The sequence below is a fragment of the Onychostoma macrolepis genome, chromosome 05 (genome assembly GCF_012432095.1).
Source record: "Onychostoma macrolepis isolate SWU-2019 chromosome 05, ASM1243209v1, whole genome shotgun sequence".
In the NCBI taxonomy this organism is placed as follows: Eukaryota; Metazoa; Chordata; class Actinopteri; order Cypriniformes; family Cyprinidae; genus Onychostoma; species Onychostoma macrolepis.
In genome coordinates this window covers 23,816,716-23,834,437 of record NC_081159.1, presented here as the reverse complement: position 1 = coordinate 23,834,437, position 17,722 = coordinate 23,816,716, and the positions used below count along the sequence as shown (strand labels likewise).

Here is a 17,722-nt window from a genome sequence, read left to right as displayed (position 1 = left end):
ATTATAAAAGGTTCAACACAAGCCAAACATGCACGTCTTAGAAACATGTGAAATCCACAGATGATGTACATTTACTGATAGATTCAAACAAACTGACATATGAGTTTAGAATGTTAGGTAAGATAATGTCTCACTGAGTGCATTATTTTTTAGGTAATGCCTAGAAATTTAATATAGCTGTAATTATAAAGTGAAAAATGATGTAAAAGAGCCAACGTAGGGAAGCATGAATTCTTACCATGAGCCAAGAAGCCCCATTGGATAAACAGTCATCTATTTTTTACAAAATGTATAAAATACATTTGATATAATTTTTTTTTAAAGTATTATTCATTTAAAAACATTATTTTAAATGCATATTATTTCATTATCTTATATTATCTTATATTGATGCATCTCATCAATTTAGTACCCTCAGATTGAATAAAATATACAAAAATGACAGAATCACAGTAAAAAAAAGAAAGAAAAATCCATCTGAAAGATAAACTATTTAAACTGTATATAATAAAAAAGATTGGACCTCACAATAGGAACAGTGACTATAACTTCTGATGGGATTATTTAATATGTCCAATTAATGTTCTACTACTTATTATTCTTTATGAAGAATAATAAAGATCTCTGAAATGCAACTTTATTAATTCCATGCTTTATTATTTAACAATAATTTTAAAAGAGTTTAGTCAGGAATTTTTTTTTTTTTTTTTTATTGATAGCTTTCTTCTTCTTTTTAAATTGAACTATCAAAATGACAAAATTCAACATCAAGTTCTTGACATATGTCTCATATTTACACGTTTTGTAAGTAAAATCTCAGACAATTTTAATAAAATAAAAAACAATAATGCCCGATTCAGACATAAAGTAACAGTTTTTCTATATGAGCGTCGAGCGCCCCCTGTAGAAACACATTTTCCTCTATTTTATCCCTCCGCCCCCAGTTCTGATGGCAAGGCGTGTGACAAACATTTGTGTAAATTGTGTAAATACAAAACGTCTAATTTGTGAAAACTAAAAAAAAACCTTATTCATTTAATCATTTACCTTAATTAAACCATTTCCAGGAAAGTGGGGCTCTCATTTCGGGAGACAGCTGTTGCCGTGATTTACCAGAGACGCCCCTCTAAAACTTAAACATCATTGGTGAGGCTTGCTTTGACAGTTTTTTGACAGTTTTGCTGGAATTTACAAAATAAGTCGTGTTTTGACAGGTTTAAAGTTCAGAAATGTTTTGCTTAGACGTAAGAAAAAAGACGACCAAAAGTCTCTCATTTAATTTCGAATGAATAGTTAGTTTAACCCTGTAATTGGTTGTTTATTGTTGTCAAGAAACAAGTTTAATTGACATTATTTTCCGTGCTTCAGATTTGCGTAGGTACACGATAACACGACCACTGACAGGAATACATGAACTATGGACATGTCTGATGAAGGGAATATGCCTCGTTTGAAAGAATTTTTGCTAACTTTCTTCATGCCAGAAAAATGTTATGACCAGTTTTTCCTTTACTTCAACTTTATGCACGGTGAGAGGCAGCTTTATCTTGAATAAACATATGCAAATATATTCAAACATACCCTGGTTTGTAAAAGCATGTCCTCCAAAACAATTTAATTTTACAGTGAGTAATACATTTAACACATTAAATTTACAGATGACTGGTTGTAATGATGTTTAATGTCAGTCACAGCTGACTATTATTAGGTGTGCTTGTAGACATAACAGAATGTCTTTACTGTTTTTGTCTGTATTGGTCTCTAGTTCCCTGTCTGAAGATTGTCTTAAGTAAAACTATGGGAATATTGATTTTGATGGGAATTGTTATTGGTAAGTAGTCTATTTACCATATTTCAGATCCTTCAAAGTTGAAGTTATTGTGTTTTCTCTGCTTTATATCTTGTGCAGTTGTGTTTCATAGTATGTGTGGATCTGCTTCATCCCACAGCTCCACTCCCTCAGATCTGGAAAGTTCTTTGGTCTGGATGTTCTAATGGACTGTGTTTGACCTCCATTTTTCTGGAGCTATTGGCCATCTCTACTCATGCAGCTCTCTGCTACACTCAAAAATTTCCCATTGGGTAAAACAGCACTTGCATTAATTCTAATACTGTATATATGCAGTAGAGGAATATGTCATGAATTTGTGTGTGTGTCTGCAGTGCCTGGGGGGAAAGTTTGTTTGCATTGATCCAGATTGCTTTCCTGGCTTTGCTTGTGCAGCACTACCAAGGGAAAACCATAAAAGGTGAGAAAAAGAAAAAAGAGAAAGATTTAAACTGTATGAAAAATGTCCTTTTTCGTAATGTAAATGTTCCTGTTTGAATGATTGTTTGGGATTTTTCATGCAGGTGCATGTTTTCTTGCTCTATACTGTGGCTTTATGTTCCTCTTGGCCTCACCTTTGACTCCCGTGTCAGTGGTTTGGACCCTGCATGAGTGGAATGTGCTGCTGGTTATTGCTGGCAGGGTGAGACAGGTCTTTGTACCCCCAAAAAAATATGTATAGAGAACGTGTGTCTGTACAGTGTCTTTACAAAAACAAAATACTTTATTTTATGTTTTGTGTTTAGTTTTTCCAGGCAAGAAGTAACTTCAGATGGGGACACACCGGACAGTTGTCTGCGTTCTCTGTTTTCCTGGTCTTTCTTGGCTCTCTGGGACGCATCTTCAGTTCCCTGCAGGTGCACACACATTTACTTCGGTATCTAAATGGGGACATTGCATAGATGTCCATTTTTTTTTTTTTCAATATAACCTAACCCAAACACACACTAACCCTTTTCTGTATTTTCACAATTAAAAAAAAAAAAAAAAAACGTTATAATTATGCTGTTTTTACAAATTAGGACATTCCCTAGGTTTTGGAATTTTTTCAGAGTTAGATCACTTCTGGGTAGGGCTGTGCAAATAATCAAATGCGATGATCATGCGCATCTCGTCAGTAAAGCCGGTTCTGTGATTAGTAGTAAATCTCCATCACCTGCTTTAAACGCGATATTGCGTAGCTTGTCAGTGACCTACGGCTCTGTGTAGTCAATGCTGCTCCATCTGAAAGCAGGTGATGGAAATTTACTACTAATCACAGAACCGGCTTTACTGACAAGATGCGCATTATCATCGCATTCGATTATTTGCACAGCCCAACTTCTTGGTACAAATTTGTCCCTAGTACTGTAGGTAGTACACAAACACATTATTGCAGACGTTCAGAGCTGTTTAGTTACAGGTTCCTTTGTGACAACTTACCCCATAGTGTAACGACATGCTCTGACATTGGGGTATGTCATCGCAAAATGTTGATGTTAAATGACTTTTTTGGGGGAGCAATAACAATGGAAATGTTTGATGGCCATTTTTAGCTAAGATATGGCTGTGTTACTATTTCCCATTACATTTTACATTTCACATTTCTCTTTTCATATACATAATTTCTCTCTTTCTGAAGGACACAGGCCTTTCTCTCTCAACTCAGTTGCATGCGGTGGCCTGCTGTTGCAGTGTGGTGATACTAGCACAGGTCCTGATGTACTGGAGTAAAAGCATGATAAACAGCGAGAAAGACAAGGCTGAATAAAAGAGGTAAAATAAACTCTGCTTGATGTTCACTCAATGCGAGCGTTTGGAGGTGTGATTTTCAACCTTTTGTCAGATAAATCGAAATCTGGAAATAATCTAGCCATTACTAATCACGGTCTGTGATTATTTGATTATTGATTATTTCCAGATCTCGATTAAGTTAATTCAGTTTAACTACAAACCATCTTGCACATTTTTTCTTAAATTAGCTCATGGGCACATAGTTTCATCTCATACTGATATTAAATCTATATTGAGTTAATTCAGCTAAAGAAGTCTGAATACTTGGCTAGAATGTGGAAAGTAATCAAACTATTTCATTTGCTTGGGTAAATTCAGTACAAATAGGATGTATTTATCATTTTGGGAAAATGTACATCACAAGGTTAATTTACAAGTCAGCCTCAGTGTGGCAGTAGTTATTTATATAGCTGGTGAATATTCCAATAAAGCACCAGTAGGTGGCAGAAGAGTAGTCTTTATCATATTGTGTATTATTGAGTTTCTACCGTTCATGCTGCCTCTATTACTATATCACTGATTTTCTATCTTTCTTTTTGTCACCTGGTCAGATATCTTTCGACTCTCTTGGATTTACACCTCAGAATGTGCATTTGCACTCCTGGAAAAGAGGTTGTCAATCATCTCATGAAATGTTTGTAAATTCACTTTTCAGTCCTAAACTGTGGTTTCTTTTTTTCTAAACATTACAATTTATTTTCAGATGTCTTTTTCTGTAATAAAATATGTTTCTATTAAAGCATGTGGTTGTTTCCTTTTACACCATCTTTTACTCATGTTGAGTGAAAGTGTTTTGGGGATTAGTAGTGAAGTCAACAAGTAGTTTAAAGGTATTGAAATGACAGGCAGCCTGTCCCCTGGTGTTGCTTAGGCGCTGTGTTGACGCTGTGGTGTGGTTTGTTTGTTGGGTCTGGTTGTGTAGTCTTGGCTCTGTCTGCTTTGTGGGAGGTCTTCTCTGCAGGGCTGTGTGTGTTTCCGGAGCAATGAAAACTTGCTGAAACCTGAGTCATAAAGCGTGTGTGCATGCGTGTGGTTCGCTCCTTATCTACCTGTCTGACTGATCTCAATCTACCATCATAATGATCTAATCTGCGTGTCTGTGTGGAAACACAACACTGTGCGTGTGTTTGTTCGCCCTACCCATGAAGGGCTGAAAAAATCGTGTGTGAGGACTTGAAAGCATCATGTAGAAGAACAAAGTGATTTACTTATATATTCCATACTTACGACTTCTACAGATTTCGATTGTGTGTCTGTATTATCAGAACACTTTGATGTGTGTTGTTTGGTTGTGTGTGATAAGCAGCCCATTGATGCAGTTCTTTTGTATATCTGAAGAATGTGGTCTTGGTGTTTGGTGAGTATTTCTATCTGTGTGGGCCGCACTCCAGTGGCTACAGATCCGACTGTAGATAGTCATTCATGGTGTTCTGAAATTTGGACAAACATGAACAAATAAAAATTCTGAATGAATGCAGATGAAGTAAACCTCATTTAGATAGGGGTGTTTCTTCAGTGTCAGGATTTGTATGTGCCAGGGACTGATTATGTTTTATTATTATTATTATTTTAGAATAAACAGATTTTAAATATTTTCTTTTATGACATTTTCTTTGTGAATTTACAATAAAAATTGGAACTTTGGTCATAGCTTTAGCATTCATTTTTGCAGCATTTCATGTGCTTTTTGTATACATTTTATTGTTTTACCATTGTCCCAGACCCAGACTTTCAGTCTTAAAATATAAAAATTACACTAAAATATGAATTACTACATTTTAAATCTAATATACTCTAAACAATGGGAAAAATACATACATCTAAAAAAGCAAATGCGATGTATATTCATTTCTACAATAATAATAACTGTCCCTCAGATGTGGCGTGATTTCCATCATGATCAACAATTTTGTCCCTAATAAAGTTTTTTTTTTTTTACATATTTACTAAAGAAAACAAAGTATACAAAGAAAGTTTGAAATAGGGTTGTATTTGCAAAATGTGTAATGTATATGTGTGTATTGTGTATAATTGGGCTGCATAAAAATACTATTAGCAAGGAGTCAGCCATTTTAATTCAACAATGTTTAAAATGTAAGGTAACACTTTATTTTAAGGTGTCATAATGCAGAGTAATTACCTAATTAAGTACTTAGTAGTAGCCGTTGTTCTTGGATGAAATAAAATGTACTTACCATGTAACTAAGTCAAGCTTATGCCTGTGTAATATTCTGTAATTTTAATATAATTAGAAAGGTATTACATGTATTTTAGCTGTGTACTGGTGGGTTAAATCAAACTATGGTGCAGCTGGATAAGGTGTACAGTATAGATACACACAAAGTACACTTAAGTACAATCTTGATACACTTTATTTAAAGTAGCTTATGTCTGTGTACTTACATTTATAATTATGTTGTATAAAGTCTGCAACACATATGTAACAATCTTTTGGTTACGTAAGTAGCTGTGTAACAGACTTAGTCTGTTACATGTGTAACAGTACCTGCCTATTACATCTACATAATTATTAATTACTAACTGTAAGTACAGGCTGTTCCATAACTTAGTTACATGGTAAGTACATTTTGTTTCATGTAAGTACAACGTTTACTACTAAGTACTTAACTAGGTAATTACTCTGTATTATGACACCTTAAAATAAAGTGTTACCAAATGTAATTTTCATCACATCATTTTCATCATGTCAGATGATGCTGTGGTTGAAATGTTTATGACTTTAAGATAAAACTACAGAATTCCTTAGTTACATATGAAAATAAACATATAACATTGTCAGTAGACAATTTTAATAAACTACTGAGAGTCTGAAAATTGTTTAAAAGTTTAGTTTCTTCAGTCACATGGCCAAAAGTGCTTTAAGGTGAAGAAAGTGGAAAAACACTCTCTCAGAAATCAGATAGCATTGCTATGTGTCTGTCTTCATCTCTTTCTCTCTCTTCATCCTCCATGCAAGAACAGCTGCAGCGGATCAATACTTCAATCTGAGTGTTGTAATCCCTCTGCTGTTCAGTGCAGTCAAAACGAACACTCTCCTTCTCTTCGGTTTCTCCTGTGAGCTTACTTTAAAATAGTACCCAAGATGACGTATTGTTTGCATGTTCAAACAAAATGTGTGTGAGAAAGAGGGCAAGATACAGAAAGAGATAGAAAAAGAAAAAGAAAGGTGTGGAAAGGTCATCAACCATCATGGCTGCAACGGTTCTTGAGTTTTTGTCCGTCTGACCAGGTTAGGTTCAGAGGAAGCATAAAAATAGTGATAGGAATCTGATTCCTACATTTCAGTTGTAAAAGTGAAATCCAGTTTATCAAGCAACTTCAGCAAACATGTTGATCCACATACAGTTGGTGCTGTCTCTCTCCCTGGCCAACTGAAACACTGCACCTGCCAATATGACCTAGGCTTTTATGGTGTTTGTACACACTTCTTTGCAGTATTTAAATACAGTGAAATTTTAAAAAGTGAAATTTAGTGAGGTTTTTTAAAGAAATGCTATGATTAGTAGGGATGCAGATAAGATGAATATTCTCTCTGTGTTACAGCTGATAACTGATAAACGGTAGATGTTAAAGTTTTATACTATTTTGTCTAAGTGAAGTAAAAAAAATAACACTAACAACTAAAATCACTGTTTTGGATTTAGGCATTACAACAGTATAATCTACTGTATGAAGAAATGGAAATTCATTTTGAGATTTAGGTAAAGATTACATTTAACAGTGTTATTAATTTTATTAGTCTTTAATGATTAAGTGAGCATTAGATGATGGCAAAGGTAATCTAAATGTAAAAGTCAGAAATAAGCATGCACAATTAAATAAGAGATCAATTGATAATGATAAAAAGTATGTAATATCTAACAATATCTGACAATGTACCATATTGTGCATGTCGAATGATAATATCTGAAGAAAGTTAAGATTTTACACATTTACAGAATAGAAGAAACATTGTGTTATTTGTGTGGTGTATTTTAGTTTGTATTGATCTATTTTAAGATTTTTGTCTGTGATTCTTCTACAAACGTCATTGTACTGCAGAAGTTGAGCTGATAATAGATCAGTACTTGCCTTATAACTGAGATGATTGACGCTCAAACAAAGTTTAAATTATTTACATGTTTCTGGTGACTCACGTTAAGCTGTGTGACGTTAATTAAGACGATTGTGACGATATTCTGCTTACTAGCTGAGGTTTTTTGTCACTCATCGGTTCATTTTTCTTGTACAATCCTTTGGTGGCAAATGTTTGCTATATCTCTCTCCCACGAATTAAGCACCACACCTATAAACTGACTTACACACAGACAAACCTGAACTACTTCTCTCTCGCTCCTTTTCTCTTTTTTGTTTTTGTTTTTGTTGAGCATGTAAGTCAAGCATAATAAAGTTCTAGGTGGCATTCAAGCAGACAGCAGTGGTTAAGTATGCGGTTGGTCCTGCTCTCTGTTGTAGCTCTGAACTGGAGCATAGCAACTGTGTCCCGTCGAGTCATAAACATGAATATAGAGCCAAACTTATACCCCTGTTGGTTAAAAACACGTGTTTAACTGTAGATGGTAACTTTGTCATGCTATATAGTACATAACTTTGAGTAAAATCACTTGCACATCAAGGTTATAGATAACTAAAACTAAAACATTAAAAAACATTTTTAATCAAAAATAAATGTTAACTGAAAATATAAACTTATTTTAATACAACTAGTACCCAAGGAAACATTTCTCATTTTCATTTAGTACTAAGGTAACTAAAACTACAACTGAAAAATATTAAAAACTATATATATATAACATAAAAACAACAAAAATACACAGAAATATTAACACTTTAAAAATTTAAATAATAGCAGAAAATATAAAAATAAAAAAAATAATTAAGCAAAAAAACTGCAATGGTATCTCTGATGCTAAAATAAGAGAGCTGCACATTTTGTAATATTTGAGGTATGACTGAAAACATACTGGTTTGACTCATTATTGCTCAGATTGTGAACAGTGTGAAAACTGATATAAAATCAATTCAAAAAACTTTTAAGCCATCTTTTTCAATTATTGTGTTTATATTTTTTTGTGTGTACAGATCCACTGTATATGTCTAGTGTGACTAAACAGTGTGTGACTGTGTTCATGGTTCATGAGAAATATATATATATATATATATATATGAATGTAGAGAGAGAGAGAGAGAGACTTTGTGAACTTTATTGGATTATGTATGTATGTGTGTATGAAAAGTTTCTAAAATTGTCTGAGTGAGTCAACAGACATTTAAATGTTATTGAACTGAAATTGTGGAGTCTGTTTCTTCCCCTTCCCCTCTCTTCTCTCTGGTGGGTGTGGGGTTGAGTTTTGGGGTTAGTTTGGGGGATTGCTGTTGCTTTGGGAACAACCTGTAGAAGCCTCTGTTTGTTGCTAGGAGATTTTATGCTTTCAGCAAGAAAATCTGTCTCCCCCCTTCAACTGAACCCCCACACATGCACACAGCGCACACACACACACACACAAAGCTCGCTCAGTATTGGAGTTTGCCAGCTGATTAATTCTGAAAATAAGATGTTAATAGCAAAACAAATCTTAAATGAGTGGATGATGTTTTTCATGGCTTCACGTATCTCTCACCCTTCCCCTATACACTTGACATGCTATTACTGGACCTGCACAATATGGAACATATAATAGGCTGCATTAAATAAACAAAGGGAAGCATTAAAGTATTATTAAAAGTATTTAAACACTCTCTTTGCACCATAAGTGAGAACTAAATGATGTTTTCAAACATATTTTTCAATATAGATAGATAGTATTTATTTATTTATTATTTTATTGTACAAATATCATGAATTTCCAACGCGTTTTCTTATGGTTACTTCAACAAAATGTGAGAAAGTCGTGAGAAGGTCAAAATATCTTGTATTAATGATTTTTATTGACAGGTTAGAAGAGACATTTCTGTCTTATGTTTTTCTTTGTCACATGACAACAAAATGTCTTCCTGTATGTTAAACATGCCACACTGACCTTGATTTGGCAGATTAGTGTTTTAAATTAGGACTGGTCCGTATTATTATTATGTCTAGACCCTTTTTCTTTTTTATCTCTGGACAGTTACACCACATACACACTTTTTAAATACAGAAAATATCAATGCAATTTTAATGCACATGTTCGTGACAGAATAAGCTAAAAAAAAAAGAAAAAAAAGAACAGGAAATCCTTTCCACCCTTTTCAAAAGATATTCTGCCTATAAAAAGCGTTCGAAACAGTTGTTATTGACTTCCTTCTCTGTGCACAGCTTCCTGCAACAGCATTTATGAGTCCGGCGGACTATATTTGTCGTCATATGCGTGAGTGTTTATAACTCCCATCCCCCTTTCAAAACTCTTCCTTGGCATATCCCCCCAGTCCTCCCCTCCCCTCCACCCCCGATTAGCCGGTCCTGACTGCACCATTACCATGAGAATAGCGGGGAGCAGCGAGCGGGTTAAGCTCGGGACTGCTGAGAGAGGGGAGACGAGGCACTCAATGCAACGCTAATTTTCTGCCCGGTAGGAGAGCGAGAGAAAGGAGAACAAAGGCGAGCATAAGAGGCGCTGAGAACCGCGCGCTTTTACTGCGCGCACCTGCGTGCTCAAAAGCGCAGGACAATGAGCCTCGAAACGGCCAATTACGGCCTGGGCAGCCACTCGCTTTCTCTCCTGGAAAAAGCGGGCAAAGTATGAAAAAAGCGAGAGAAAGGGAGGGATATTCTTCCGACCTCTGTGTTTTGATCCTCCTAACTTTTATCAGTTTTAATCGATGTCCACTTTCTTCTCGGGGTTAGGTGACGGAGGTCAGATGTCTCCTCAGCACTCGCCAAAACCAAGACCCTGTCCCTCCCAAATCAGTGTCCTCTGCACTCATTGTTCCTTTTACTTGCTTAATTTGGTGCGTTTTAGCTAATTATAATATTAGTCATATCGACTTAAATGCGTTAATATCGAGACCATAAGCCCGATATCGTATTAACGATGAATTAAACGAGTCTGGTCGCTTTTAAATGGGCTGCCTTATGAAGCGGATCCATATGGGTTTTGATTAACCATTGGAAAAAGCTCGTTTCAGCAATTTCGCAATAAAAGCCGATGTGTTTGGGCTGGGCTGTCTTGCATTTACCAGATTATCGTCTAATTCGTGAAAGTGTGTAGGTTGTGGCGCCGGAGAAAAGCAACACCTGTCATGTTATCATTAAACAAACTTGAGGCTTGGGCTACTTGCTTTCCAGCATTTGCTACTTATGAACGTCACAATGTAAAGTGTGTTTGAATGTAACTGAATTTGTCAAATCCGTGCACGAGGAAAAGAACAGATGTTAAAATGAGTTAAAATGCTAACCATAATAGGCCAACCAGTACAAAGACATTTTTGGGGCCTATTGCAACAAACCTGTTTAGATAAGAAAATAATCGTTTTGAAGAGAGCTATTACTAGGGGATATCTTGTTTATTTCCATTGATTATTTATTTTTATTTATCTGTTTATTTTGTCTATTAAAGCATGCTGAATATCACATTTACGGATTGGCATGACATTGTATTTCAGTTGTAAAATTAAGAAAAGTAGTCTGGTTTTCATATATCAATATAAGAACAAAGAAAGACCAGTGTACAAAAATAATAAAATACTTTATTACATTTTTTTGTTGTTTTTCTATCAAGGTTGTCAAGTCACGTACAAGATTATTAACCCTTACTATAAGGGCTTAAAAGTAAAAAAAAAAAAAAAACATTTCACAACAATACATTCTCAGTCAAACAGTCTTTTAACAAGCTCATAAAGTTTTCGTTTTTAATGAACATTATTCAAAACGTTTTGACTCTCCCTTTTTTTTTTACACAAAAAACACTTCTATTCACAATGTTCTATTTCTCAAAGGAGTTGAGAATTAATTGTTCTTTTTTTTAATAGAAAATACAGTCAAATCCCTCTAAGCGGGATCTCTATTTCATTTTCACTTTTTAATGCGACAAAAATCTGTTGAAGCTCAGGGCATATATCTACACTAACAAAAATGTCTAAACCGTTGTGCATTTCATATTTTTGCATTACCTAAAACAATGAAGAGCAGCACAATGTTACAAAGTCTTATGGTATGAAAGCTTAAAAGTAAAACTTGGGAGATTCATCTTGAGGTGTTTCGATCATCAGGACAAGCAGCGACTGAGGGAATGTGTGCTCCGTTCCCTTCTTTCCCTGTTTAGCATTTACAGCCATGCCTTTAAAGTCAGTAGTCGGTGAGATATTAAACTAGCTGGTTGACTATGCAAATAATAAGCAGTAATCAACCATTTGGCTAGTCGATTACAAAAAAATTAAATGTGCCGTGTTACTACCATGAGCGATTCCAACAACAGTGCACCAGGCCCCAATGACATAATCATCAAACATTATGCAGAAAACAAAGACATGGACCTCAAAAAAAAAAAAAAAGAAAAAAAGGTGACAGAAAGGGGTGACACATTCCACACAATAATCTGAGGCACTTCAACAAGGCCAGAAGTCCAGCTGCCTTGGGATTCCAGTTCGGCCATGTGTCCACACACCCTCATCCTTTTTTACATATCAAGTTAATGTTCACACATCTACAACCAACATCGGTGGGCCTCCAGACCCGAAACAGGAAGGTGTAATAACAGTTTCCTGATCAGATGTGAGTGAGAGGTGCTGTACCGGTGAGGTAATGCTGTTGGATGTTGGAATAGCCCCTCTGTGCTCCACTGTCTGTGGTGTCTCCACCTGGGATATACATGCTAATCATGTCCCTCAGGTCTCCTTGTAAAGGACCCCGCTGGTGGCTGTGGGCTCCGGTGGGAGAGTGAGACACCTGGTCTGGTTTCACCATGGACATGACCGGGCTGGGCTGCTGGGGAGTGCTGCTGTAGGACATGGGGCTGGAGAGAACAAAAGAAAACTTTTAAAGACCATGCAAAACTAAAGTGTGCATGTCATTTGGTGAACATGCAAATATCTGACTGTAAGAGGAATTCTAAACTTACCTGTAGGAGTTGGCACCATTCATGTAAGTCTGTGCGGTGGCCATGGCGGATGGATACTGGAGGGCGGACAGATCGTAGCGGTGCAGCTGCTGACTGTAGCCCAGCGCATCCGTCTGCATGCCAGTGTAGCCACCTGTGTGACCCCAGCCATAGCTGTCCATCCGCGGGCTTCCACCTGATCCCTGAGCCGCGGCTGCCGCCAGCAAGTTGCCGGCTGATAGGGGATACTTAGCAGCCGGGTTGTCCTTCTTCAGCACGGGTTTCGTCTTGCGTCGGGGTTTGTATTTGTAATCTGGGTATTCCTTCATGTGCAGTGCGCGGAGCCGCTTGGCCTCGTCAATAAACGGGCGTTTCTCCGCGTCCGTCAGCAGCTTCCACTCGGCGCCCAGGCGCTTGCTGATCTCAGAGTTGTGCATCTTGGGGTTCTCCTGTGCCATTTTGCGCCTCTGACCCCGAGACCAAACCATAAACGCGTTCATGGGCCTCTTAACTTTGTCCATAGGATCGCTACTCTGTTGTAGGTTGTTGACAGCCGGTTTAGCGGCTCCGTGCGTCACTCCACCGTTCAGCTGGGTCATTCCCTGCGCGCTTTGGTGCGTCGGTGGCACGGCGGATTTCATGTCGTGTTCCAGCATGCTGTACATGGCTGACCACAGAGGTTAGTGGTGATACTGAAGTATCACCGTAAACTACTGACTAACTTAAAATCAAATCCACTGACTTTCAGTGTCCGCGAAGGTGAATGTCTACGCGTTGCGCTCTGGACACATAAGTCCAAAAGACGAGAGCGAGCTGATTGTAGCTACAGCCAAAGTGTTTGTAAACGCCTAAAGACTATCAACAAGTTCTGAAATGACGTTAGTTTGCCTTAAAAGCGAAACAGGTCCGAGCTGAACTCTCTGTGCGTCCTGCCAGCGACTCTTTCAGTGCTTGAGTGATAATAGAATTTCATCACTGTCCGCCTCCAGCTGCTTTCTTTCTCTCCACATTAGCATCACTAAAGAAGGGGTGCGGTGATTGTGGAGAGGCCAAGAGCAGGAGGAGGATTCAGTTTTGGGGAGAAGAGTTTCTGTCTTCACCTGCAACTCTTTAAACGGATTTTACAATGTTTCACAGTGGCCATAGTTCATTCTCAAAAAATCAAGTGCATGTAGTTTATTAGTTTAAAATTGTTCTTCTAAAAATACACATTTAAGTGGACTATGCATTTATCTTTATCCACAGCTGCAATAAACACTGAAAAAAAAAAAATTCTAAAATACTCAATTTTTTTACTTTTACATTTCTGACCAACACAAAATCATGTATTTATACTTACACACTTGTTACCTGATGAAAAGGCAACTTTTAGACAATCATGTTCATTTGTTTTATTGCACAAAATGGATGCCTTTTCTATATTTTTAATAGGTGATTTTTAAAGGAAGTTTCATTGGTATAAATAGGCCTATGTTATAAGACAAAATATCCTTAAATATTGCGTTACGCCATATAAAGCTTTTAATATATTGCTTTTGAAAAATAAATTTAAAAAGTAACAGGATTGACTGTTTTGTAGCTTATTTAACCATTACTAGCTTTGCGTTGAAGGTCATGACACTACAGTATGCTTTTTAAAAATGTTTTTTTAGTAAAATTGTCTTATTTAAGATTGTTCCCTACTGACCAACACCACAAAATACAACAAAAAAAAAGTGATTACAAACATGCTGGAGACATTTACTTCTATTTAAAGAATTCACATTGTGAAAGGATGATGTTGTTATCATGACAACGTTTTTTAATTGTGGATTTCTACATCATTTTACTAAGTGGTGTTATGATTATAACAGAGTTGATACATAAAGACACATTAATAAAACTTTTTAATGAGGAATGTTCACTAAAATCTCACATCTTTTTCTCTGTTTGTGTATATGTACAATACTGGTCAATAGTTTGTTTATGCTTTTGAAAGAAGTATCTTATACTCTCCATGGTTGCATTTATTTGATCAAAATACTGTAAAACAGTAACACTGTGAAATATTATTACAAAAACAAAACAAAAAAACTTCTGATATGTAATTTATTCCTGTGATGGCAAAGCTGAACTTTTAAGCATCCTCACTCCAGTCTTCAGTGTCACATGATCCTTCTGAAATCATTCTAATATGCTAATTTCATGCTAATTTTGAAAAGAAGGAGAGAGCAGCATGCCAAGAAATGTTGGAAATGCAGTGCCGGTGTCCTCATGATTAAAGAAGATGAAAATAAAATACAAAATATTTTTGTTGATGCGTTAAAAAATCTTTAGTGATAATGTTTATAATCATACCTATTATAATTATAGAGTTTACTTAAAAGTTTTGTTGCAATTGTGCACTGCCCCTTTAAAAACATGGAATAAAACCAGTGGATTTAGATGTTATCACATAAAGAAAATTTTTCAGGTTCCTGATTTAAAACAACAACAAAAAAAACAACAACACTTTTTTAGTTGTATAGTGTGTTTCCTTCTTTTTTCCCTCTTAGCTATCTTCCATGGTGCCGCTGAATGTCTTCTACCCCAGTGAGTCGTCTTCTCTAATGACCGCAGGTGTGAGTAGTTACTCCTTATCACCCAGCCATCCATACACATTAGTTTCTATAGGCATCACTTCACACTTCTATTGTGAGCCCTGCATCCCCAAACACAGCCAGTACGACTGACCATCAGTAAGAAGTGCGACAATGAACTCCCCCCCTCTGAGTTTAGCTTGTACTAACACATCATCTGAACGTTCCTATAAGGCCCACAGAAAGCTGTTATAAAAATGACTTCATTAGGTCATTGTATTATAACTTACAAAAGTTGCTAGTTTACTATTAACCTGCAATACACTCTTAAAAATAAAAGGTTATTTACTGGCATCTCGAGTTCTACTAAAAACGTTAACATCCATTCAAATTCAAAGGAAAAGGGAAAACGGTTCTTTAGATTATTAAAATGTCCTCCTTTATTTTTAAGAGCGTAGATGGCATTACATTTTCATCAGTGAACAAATTTATCCAATCCTCAGCATTCTGAGAATAGGATAAGGAGAACTTGCTGTACTTATTCTCCTCTTTTTTTGTTTGTTTCTCCCATCTAATCATTGACAACATGCATAATAATTGTGAAAAACCCCTTTTGAATTAGGCATTATTTTTTCATCAGATCCTCAGCTTCAGTTTCAGTGCCCTATTCTCCTCTCTTTTGTTTTAGTTTCCCAGCATTGATGGTTCAACGGTGAACCTTTAACATCCACAATGGAAACTTTCCATTGAACAACAACAAAAAAAGTTTAGTGTAGTAAAGTATAGCTCTTTAGATTTTTTACATTTTCTTTACACTAGTTTTTTGGGGGAACCAAAATTATTCTTCTATGACGTTGATTCTGCTCTGCTATAACATAAAATATAAGTCTGAATAATAATTTGTTGAATGTGGTCTACAAGTGCCATTGTAGAAACAATTTTGAGGAAAAATGAAAGAATATAATGGTGCAAAGCTAATTTGTAAGGTGTAAAACGTGTTGATTTTAACCAGCACTAGCCATGCATGGTCTCGGTGTTAGACAGTGGCTTGTAAAACCAAAATCTTCTATTGGATTAGTATGTTTTCTCTGGCTTTGCGACACGTTGAGTGACTGAAACCTAAGGCCTATTTTACCACACTGAAATTCCATAGAAGAGCAACAAGTGGTATTACCTCAAACCAGAGCAGCAATGTAAAAAAATCTCACGCTTGACACGTGAGCTGCCGTTTTCTTCTGGCTCACGGCCTGACGCTGCAAAACCCCACTGTACGGCGTCAATATTGACTCGAGCCATTGTCGCAGGTCATTGTCACACACTTATTATACAATTAACCTTACTTTATGTGGAGGCTGAATATGGAGTGTGCCGGAGCTATTGTCCATGAGTCATTCTCATGTATGGGATCAGTCTCATTATAAGCAAGAGCAGGAGAATAAAGAGAGGAAACACATTGATGTCTCCTGGTGTTGTGTCGACAATCAAATCAAAATTTAAGTGGGGGCCTCGTGAGAGAGCCGGAGAGTCCAGAGAAAGCCTGAAAGAAGCCAAACATCATACATGCGAGAGACGCAGAGATCCAGAATGACAGATTGGATGGTCGGAGATAAAAGAGAGAGGAAAAAATGAAGTAGGGAGGGGGGCTTCGAGCGAAAAGAAAGAGCGATGGACAGAGGGAGGGGAGGAGGACGGTGGTGGAAGAAAAGCTTGAGAGACAGCGAGGGGGGAAAAAGGGGGTCGAGAAGAAAGAAGAAAGTAAGAGGGAGAGAGCGCGGAGGAGCAGGGGGGTTGGTTAGTCGCTGGAGAAAGTTCTTAAGCTTTTTCAATGACAAGCAGATTGAAAGCCCCTCTATTCAGCCACTCTCCGGCTTCTGTTCTCATGTAAATGGAGTCTGCGGCCTTCCCTCCATCCATCACACTGCCCAGTAGTCCAGCCAGGCCTTTACGAGCCTCCCACTTGCAAAATCACCATGCCTCACAAACACTATGGCCACGGAAGGGGGGTGGGGAGGCGGCGAGGCCACCTACGCTGTGCGAGAAACTGCAGCGTGGCCATTGGGGATGGTAAGGTGCCGTGGAATAGCGATGGGGATGAAGGTGATGAAGAGGAGAGATTCGGTTCAAAGTTTACGGCTGATTTGAAAAGCAGTGCGATTCCTAATGTGCCATAAGCTATTTTTTAGTTCATTTGCAACAAACATCTTGTATGTGCCTTCATGCATATGCATGTACCACATGTTGATTACTTGTCGTGTAAAATGCAAAACAAAAGTTTAAAAAGAATTGTTATAGAAAAGATTTGTTGTTGAAGTGTATAACAAATTCAGGACCTCAGAATTTCTATTGATCCTTATACTTCAGAACCAGATACTTTTTAAACTCTGGTCTATGGGTCTACTGCAGTTTGTTTGTTCGTGAATGCTAAAGGTTCAGATCTGCTGTGTGGAGCCTCCCTCCAGTGTTGAACAATGGCATTACAGTATCTTTTTAGATAAAAAAAACTTTTTTGTACACCTATTGGTTAGGTA

The 17,722-nt window shown here is 36.9% G+C and overlaps 2 protein-coding genes across 2 annotated transcripts; one reads left to right on the top strand and one right to left on the bottom strand.

The window, feature by feature from the left end:
• Window positions 1-827: 827 nt before the first annotated feature.
• On the top strand, window positions 828-4,318 carry mpdu1a (mannose-P-dolichol utilization defect 1a). The gene is made up of 9 exons (XM_058776909.1): window positions 828-1,146; window positions 1,369-1,529; window positions 1,766-1,831; window positions 1,950-2,082; window positions 2,164-2,249; window positions 2,353-2,471; window positions 2,575-2,685; window positions 3,450-3,583; window positions 4,153-4,318. The coding sequence occupies exons 2-8, from the start codon at window positions 1,418-1,420 to the stop codon at window positions 3,576-3,578; spliced, it is 756 nt and encodes a 251-aa protein (XP_058632892.1). The 5' UTR covers window positions 828-1,146; window positions 1,369-1,417; the 3' UTR covers window positions 3,579-3,583; window positions 4,153-4,318.
• Window positions 4,319-11,310: 6,992 nt separating this feature from the next.
• On the bottom strand, window positions 11,311-13,623 carry sox19a (SRY-box transcription factor 19a). Its single transcript, XM_058776907.1, has 2 exons — window positions 12,658-13,623; window positions 11,311-12,552 (listed from the first exon to the last, which is right to left on the bottom strand). The coding sequence occupies exons 1-2, from the start codon at window positions 13,299-13,301 to the stop codon at window positions 12,306-12,308; spliced, it is 891 nt and encodes a 296-aa protein (XP_058632890.1). The 5' UTR covers window positions 13,302-13,623; the 3' UTR covers window positions 11,311-12,305.
• Between the last annotated feature and the right edge of the window lie 4,099 nt (window positions 13,624-17,722).

Bases quoted from the DNA above. Each gene is read 5' to 3' on its own strand.
- mpdu1a (XM_058776909.1), top strand. From the start codon at position 1,418: ATGGACATGTCTGATGAAGGGAATATGCCTCGTTTGAAAGAATTTTTG. The intron at 2,083-2,163 runs GTAAAACAGCAC...GTGTGTCTGCAG, and splicing joins ACTCAAAAATTTCCCATTGG to TGCCTGGGGGGAAAGTTTGT. The intron at 2,250-2,352 runs GTGAGAAAAAGA...TTTTTCATGCAG, and splicing joins CCAAGGGAAAACCATAAAAG to GTGCATGTTTTCTTGCTCTA.
- sox19a (XM_058776907.1), bottom strand. From the start codon at position 13,301: ATGTACAGCATGCTGGAACACGACATGAAATCCGCCGTGCCACCGACG. The intron at 12,553-12,657 runs GTAAGTTTAGAA...TGTTCTCTCCAG, and splicing joins AATGGTGCCAACTCCTACAG to CCCCATGTCCTACAGCAGCA.